We start from the raw sequence: 7525 nt of genomic DNA on the forward strand, positions 1-7525 counted from the left end.
TGGTGAATAAGCTAACCTTGGAATCCTTTCTTCAAACAGAATCTTGAGGCTCTGTAACTGTTCAGTTTAAGGTGGGGCAGGGGGCTTCTGAGCAGCGACCCCCAAGACTGGCCCTGGGACCCCTCTGAATTCTTGCACCCCCTGGAGGACCGTTTGGAAACGGCTGGTCTCCTTCACCCCTCCTGCCACAGGCAAGGAGACAGGCACAGAGAGGGGAAGGGCCTTGCGCAGGACCACAGGGTGGGTCTCAGTAGGGGTGGGACTTGAACAGGTGTCCAAGTTCCAGCCGTGAACCTAAGGTTGAATCTGCGTTGGGGGAGCCCAAGTCCGGCCCCTGTGCTCTTCCAGCCCCTGCACACTGCCGCCTTTGCCTCTCCTCCCCAGCTCCTCCTGGCCTCCCTGACCTCAGTCCTGGCCTCGTCTCCTTTGCCCCCACAGGAAGCTGTACTTTGCCCAGTCCCACAAGCCCCCTTTCCACGGGCGCGTGTGCACAGCACCTCCCGGCTGCCTGCTCAGCTCCAGTCCCGATGGGCCAACCAAAGGCTTCTTCTACGTGCCCAGCGAGAAAGGTACCTGTGGGGAGGCTGCAGTGGGGCCTCGGGGGGCTGGGCCCCCCTCCGCGTACAGCTGTGACTCCTTTCGCAGCACCCAAGGCCCGCCTCTCCGCCACCTTCGGCTTCAACCCCTGCGTGAACACGGGCTGCGGGAAACCGGCGGTGCGGCCGCTGGTGGACACGGGGGCCATGGTCTTCGTGGTCTTTGGCATCACTGGCATCAACCGCACGCGGCAAGTAGACAACCATGTCATCGGAGATCCGGTACGTGCGCCCACGTTGGGCAGATGCCAAAGGGCCCAGCCACACCAGGCTTGCAAACACGTACCCGCCCGGGGGCCACCAGCCCAGCTCCCCACACTCCCTCTTGGCTCCTTGACGGCTCTCCCGGCCCAGGCAGGCCCCTCACAGGGCACCATTTCTCTTGAGAACTGAGTGGGGTTGAGCTCTTAGCATCGTCCAGGAATCTGGGTACAGTGGGGCCTGAGCCAGCTGCCCCGAGGGAAATACAGGTGTGTGACGCCTCCCTGCCCTCCTCCTCCTGCAGGAGGCCCTTGCTGCGTGCCTTGGCCGTCGTGCCCTCCCTCGGGGTGGTCTCCCCCCGTACATGCTTGTGCCCAGTGCTGGGCTCTTGGGCGTTGGAGGGGAGAGGAGCTGATGGAGGTGTGACTAGGTGTGTGCCTGGCATGTGAGGGCTGCTAAGACAGTGCATGTGGGTGTGGTTGGTTGTAATCCCTGCCCTGGGAAGTCAACCCGGCAGTAATTCGGGAGCCAGGTAGGGTCAGAGGAGATCTGTCCAGCCTGGATGGTGAGTCCGCAGGTATTCAGCGGAGGGGTGGGGAGGCAGGGAGGAGAGGAGGTGGCTGCCAGAGGACAGGTGGCACTTGGCTGTGCGGAGGGAGAGGGGAAATCAGGGAGCCCAGGTGAGTGCGTTGTGAGTAACATCAAGGAGGCAAGACTGAGGGGGCCCGTGGGGTGGCAGTGATGGGAGCAGAGGTGCTGCTGGGGGTGGGGCAGAGCGGGCTCGGGCAGAACCAGGCAAAGGGTTCCGAGCACTGGCCACGAGTAGCGGGAGCTGCTGGAGGTTCCTCCCCGCGGGTGGGGCCCAGGACCCAGTTCCCGACTCACTGAGCAGCTGCACTGGCTTGTGTCTCCTTGGGAAAGGGCAGCGTCGTCTATGACAGCAGCTTTGACCTCTTCAAAGAGATTGGGCACCTGTGTCGCCTCTGCAAGGCCATCGCAGGGAACTCCGAGCTGGTGAAGCCTGGTGGGGCCCAGTGTCTGCCCTCAGGTGCGTGGTGGGGATCCAAGGGTGGACAGCCCTGAGGACACATGTGCCTGGCTTGGGGGTGTCTGCAGACACGTCTGAGCTTGCGTGTCTCCACACTGGGGTGGGAGGTGTGTGAACCTTCTGGATGAGAGCAGGCTTGTGCCTGAAGGTGAGTTGGTGCAGAGCCGCACGGGCTTGGGGAGGTCTGTGGTGTGTAGGGGCGCACCTGCAGGAGTAGCTTTTCCAAAATTGGAGGTGAGGCAGGGGCCCGGCCCCCCGATAATACCCTGGGTCCAGCCAGGGCTCTTCCTGAGAAGGTACAAGATGTTAATTTCTGCTGCGTCGGCAAATGGGTGTTGTAAGTTTCCCAGTGGCATTGCCGGTGCTTCCAGACACTTTTTAAACTGGGAGGTTAGGGGAAGGGCATGTGCCCCTTGCACACACACCCAGTTGGGTGAGTACACGTATGTGGGCGGGATGCAGGGGAAGAGGTGCTCCCTTCTCAGGTCCCCAGCCCAACCCACCTCTCCCCTCTCCCCACAGGCTACAGCATCTCCTCCTTCCTGCAGATGTTGCACCCCGAGTGCAAGGAGCTTCCCGAGCCCCACCTGCTCCCGGGGCAGCTGTCGCACGGGGCCGTGGGTGTCAAGGACGGCCGCGTTCAGTGGATCTCCATGGCCTTCGAGTCGGTGAGCCCTGGGCGGACCGCCGGGCGCAGGGCAGCGGGCTGACCTCACAGAGTGCAGCGTCACCACTGATCCCCAGCCCTCATCCTAGAGCAGAGCAGAGGGGTTGCTCTTCAGAGGGGAGACTGAGGCCGAGGGGGTGAGATGGCTTGCGGTGGGTCACGGGCTTAGTGAGCGTCGGCATCAGGTGCTAAAGCAGGCTGTCTGACCGCCAAGCTCGGCAGTTCTGCCACACAGGATGCCAGCCACCTCCCACCACCCTCCTTCCCCGACAGCCCGGGGTCCACATCGTTTTGCGGGGGCAGGTGACAGTCCAGGACGCTCCCCTATGCCACTTTGAGGGCCCAGGTTTGGGGCCACAGAGCCCCTGTGCTGGGTGCCCCCAGGAGAGAGTGAAAGACAGGACTGGCCATTCAACACTTCACTGCTTCATCTCTCACCCCTGACATTCCCTGGGCTCCACCAGGGAGGCACCCGTGCACATACATGTACACACACGCCCATGCACACACACGTGGACACACGCCCATCCCCGACCTGGGCACTGCGGGCCTGGCCCTGGTGCTGGCTGCTGTGAGACGCGCCAGGTCTGCCCCTGCTGCCTCTGTGCTGAGCCCCGGGGTCCAGGCCTGGCTCTGCTCCTGCTGTGTGTGCTCTTTGTCCCTGAGCAAGACACTCGTCCCCTCCAGCCTCCAGTTCCTCCTCTAAAGATTAGGGTTACAGCTCCCTGCCCGCCCCTGGCAGTCACCGAGAAGCTAGGGTAGATCCGTCACGTGACGGCGTTGGGGAACGAGAATAAGGTGACAAGGTGACAAGTGGGCGATTCATGTTCTCTGGCCCCAGCCCTGCTTTCCGTCCCACCACCTGTGCCAGTCACTGCACGCACAGCCAAACCGCCGGCCACCACGAGGAGGACGCAGACCCCCTCCAAGCCCTCAGCAAGCCCCAGGCTAATGCAGACACCACGTCAAAGCCCCAGGCAGTTTTTTTTTTAATTGTGGTAAAATATACATAATAAAATTGACCATCTTAAACATTTTTAGGTGTATAGTTCAGTGATATTAAGCATAGTCACACCGTTGTGCCGCTGTCACCACCGTCCATCTCTAAAAGTTTTCATCTTGCAAAACTGAAACTGTCCCCGTTAAACACGGACCCCCCCCCCCGCCCCCAGGCCCCGCTCCAGCCACCACTCCGCTTTCTCTCCCCCACAGATTTGACTACAAGGTGGAATCACACAGCACTGCTTTTTTTTGTGATTGGTTCATTTCACTTCGCACAATATTCTTCAGGTTCATCTGTGCTGTAGCCTGTGTCAGAATTTCTTTCCTTTTTAAGGCTGAAGCCACCAACAGTTTGAAGAATCCCTGCTCAGGCTCCTCCACACGGCAGGACATCACTTCCCAGCTGACCCCCACCCGCACGCAGACACACACATGCACACAGACTCACTGTGAGCTGGTTTGTGCTCAGGGAGAGCAGAATTGGACCAATGGGGTAATGTACATGAAAGTTCCAGAGCTGGTGGACACCTGCCCTCCTGGACGCACAGTCTAGCCAGGAGAGGAGGGGCAGCTTGCCGGGCAGTGACGAGAACTGTTACAGGGAAGCACCGAGGACTTGCAGAGCCCAGAGGATGCCTTTCTTAGGGCATCAAGGAAGGCTGCCTAGAGGAGCCGGAACCCGCGTGAGGCGGAGGGGTGGGAGCTGGCTGTGCGGGCAGAGGGAACAACGTGGGCCGAGGGTGGGACACGGAGCTGGGGGGCTCTGGAAGTTGAAAGTGGTTCTGTTGGGAAGGGATAGGGACTTTGGTTGCTTTGGGCCCTGCCACTGGTGGGAGGGTCACACAAGCACCCAGAGGCTGGTGGGAGGTGATCTCAGATGGGCTCACCCTTCACCCCCACACAGCACACTCCGTTTCAAGTGCCCAAGGGCCAGATGCAGCTGTCACAGCATAGATCAGCCGTCACCAGGGCAGCGCGATGGGCCACAGCCGCCCGCCCATCTCTCTGGCTTATGTCCCTACAGACCACCTACAAGGGCAAGTCCTCCTTCCAGACCTACTCGGACTACCTGCGCTGGGAGAGCTTCCTGCAGCAGCAGCTGAAGACGCTTCCCGAGGGCTCAGCCCTGCACCGCGGCTTCCAGACCTGCGAGCACTGGAAGCAGATCTTCATGGAGATCATAGGTGAGCAGCAGCCCCTCCCCCCAGGGTCCCGGCAGGGCCGGCAGGGACACAGGGAGGTGACCAGGAGCAGGGAGGGCACGGCCTGGCCTGTCTGAGCCCCGCTTGTCTTCTCAATTCTGGCCAAGAGCCCTGGAGAAGCTGGGATGGACACAGTGTCCGGGAACACCACTCAGAGACCAGAGTTTGGGTTCCCTCCTGCTCGGGGGTGTCTGGCCACATTCTCTGATCCTGAATCTAGCCACCTAAAAGTGGCCATCACAGCCACAGTCTGTCATCAGGAGCCCTTGATGCCAGGCCCTGGCTGAGGCCTGACCTGTGTTCTCTCTCTAAACTCCAAACAAGGCCTAAGGAGTAGGTACTGTTGTTACCCATTTTACAGATGAAGAAATGGGGGCTCAGAGAGGTCAAGTGGCTCACCCAGCATGACACAGCTGGCTGTGACAGTGCCCATCTGTGTAACCCCAGTACCTCTGAACCATGAGGGTGAGGGGGTTGCGGGTGTCCTGCGGTGCAGCCCAGCCGAGGGCCCTCTCCTCTCCCTTCCAGGGGTGCAGAGCGCCCTGCACGGCCTGGCCCTCTCCTTGCTCATCTGCGTGGCTGCGGTGGCTGTGTTCACCACCCACGTGCTGCTCCTGCTGCCAGTGCTCCTGAGCATCCTGGGTAAGTGGCCGGGGTCCCGCTGGTGGCCTCAGGTCAGCAGGTTTCTCTCCACCCTTAACCATCCCATCTCTTCAGGGAAGGTTTCCCGCCCCCCCACCCCACCCCAAGCAAAAAGAGCCCCTGTGACAGTCGTTCACAGGACCGTGTGCCCCCGAGGGGAGCCAGGTGTCACCAGGTGTCACCAGCTGGCAGCTCTCATCCTAGGGACATGTTGCTGCCCCTGTCCCCTCTTTCAGGCCCCCCAGCTCTCTCTGGCCCTGTCCCTCCTCATCCCACCTGTCACCAGAGCTGGGGACTCCACCATAGACGTCACCACCTTCCCCAGGGGCCCTTAGAATTCGCCCACCACCCCTCTGGGACTGTATGGGTGGAGCCGGGTGCAAGCTGCCTCCGTGCCGCCCCCCGCCCCCCGCAGGCATCGTCTGCCTCGTGGTGACCATCATGTACTGGAGCGGATGGGAGATGGGCGCTGTGGAAGCCATCTCCCTGTCCATCCTCGTCGGCTCCTCCGTGGATTACTGCGTCCATCTGGTCGAGGGCTACCTGCTGGCCGGAGAGAACCTGCCCCCCCACCAGGCCGAGGTGACCACCCCACCTGCCCCACCTCTCCCCAGGGAATCTTCTACCTCCCCAGCGCCACTGAGGACCCCCAAAGGTAGCTGTACACCCCTGGTACCTGATGCCCAACCAGGATGTGTTCAGCCTCAGTTTCCAGGGCCTCAAGTTCAAAGACAGGGAACTCAACACCCAGGGGACTCAAGTTCTAAGGCAGCTCCACCCAAACACTGCTGTGGACCGTGGGTGGGCCCACTCCCCCCAGCCTCTGCCGCCCTAAGTGAGCATGAGGGGTTGGACTAGGTGACGTCCAAGGGCCCTTCTCCTTCTTGGTTCCCTGAGTCCAAGTCTCATTCTCTAGTCCGGGGGGCAGGTCTGAGCCTTTCTAGTGGTGACCCTGAGACCACCACCCCCCTTTCCCCACTGGACCTTGTGGTTTAGGGAGGACATGCCTGTGTATTCAGAGCGAAAACCAGCATTGGGTCTCATGAAGTTTTTGTTTTTTCTCAGTGTGGAATTGTATTGGTGTGAAACATTCATACGAATGTAAATTAAATCGGTTATACATTTAGCTACTCTTCGTCAAAAGAAGGAAATCAGTTCCAATCAGGGCTTTCATTTTTGAGGATCTACTATGCAGATCATCAATATTCTGGTTGTCATAGCAACGCTTAATACGCCCCCCACTGTGTGCCGTGCACCGTGAGCCTCTGCAGGGGAACCGTGAGCAGGTGCTGTTATTACCCCTGTTTACGGAGGTGGAATCAGGAGCCTGTGAGGGCAAGTCTGGCCTCGGACAGTGCTGCTGTTTACCCAGGCTCCAAGCCTCAGGCAGGGAGGCGGCCCCTCCCGCTCCCGGGGCCCCAGCTTTCTCTCACCCACACCCAGGACGCCCACGCGCAGCGCCAGTGGCGGACGTTGGAGGCCGTGCGGCACGTGGGCGTGGCCATTGTCTCCAGCGCCCTCACCACGGTCATCGCCACGGTGCCCCTCTTCTTCTGCATCATCGCCCCGTTTGCCAAGTTCGGCAAGATCGTCGCGCTCAACACGGGCGTCTCCATCCTCTACACGCTCACGGTCAGCACAGCCCTGCTCGGCGTCATGGCGCCCGGGTCCTTCACCCGGACCAGGACTTCCTTCCTCAAAGCCCTGGGCGCGGTGCTCCTGGCGGGGGCCCTGGGGCTGGGCGCCTGCCTCCTGCTCCTCCGGAGTGGCTATAAGATCCCCCTGCCCAACGGGACCTCCCTGTAGCCCTGGCACTGCGTCCGGACTTGCACACCTTTGGTCCAGTGGGTGGGGGACGAGATGCCCATTCTCTGACCCCAGGGGCACCTTGTTCCCAGTTTGGCTACAACTGGTTATGTTTCCAGGTCACCCACCTGTGTGACCCACACTGCCTTCATCCCAGTGCCAGCCACCGCTGGGTGGTGAAGCTGGCAGCCACCCTGAACTATCCCTGGTGGTGTAAGAGACCAGCCTTCCTCCTGTGCCTGGTCACCACGGGGGTCAGGTGATTTTTGCAGGGGGTTTCCCTCTCACACTGCCGCACTGCTCACAAGACCTTTCTGATGTGGGTGTTACAGTTCCCCCCTTCTACAGATGTGAACACCGA

General features: G+C 60.8%; 1 protein-coding gene across 1 annotated transcript in view; it reads left to right on the plus strand.

The window, feature by feature from the left end:
* DISP3 (dispatched RND transporter family member 3) overlaps positions 1-7164 on the plus strand; it is a 31687-nt gene extending 24523 nt beyond the window's left edge. The window contains exons 13-20 of the mRNA XM_057750810.1: positions 439-569; positions 646-818; positions 1719-1845; positions 2368-2513; positions 4539-4698; positions 5245-5358; positions 5774-5940; positions 6802-7164. Of these exons, the coding sequence (XP_057606793.1) occupies positions 439-569; positions 646-818; positions 1719-1845; positions 2368-2513; positions 4539-4698; positions 5245-5358; positions 5774-5940; positions 6802-7164 (1381 nt within the window). The remainder of the gene's footprint in view (positions 1-438; positions 570-645; positions 819-1718; positions 1846-2367; positions 2514-4538; positions 4699-5244; positions 5359-5773; positions 5941-6801) is intronic.
* Positions 7165-7525: the final 361 nt, after the last annotated feature.

Source organism: Hippopotamus amphibius, chromosome 1 (assembly GCF_030028045.1).
Source record: "Hippopotamus amphibius kiboko isolate mHipAmp2 chromosome 1, mHipAmp2.hap2, whole genome shotgun sequence".
NCBI lineage: Eukaryota > Metazoa > Chordata > Mammalia > Artiodactyla > Hippopotamidae > Hippopotamus > Hippopotamus amphibius.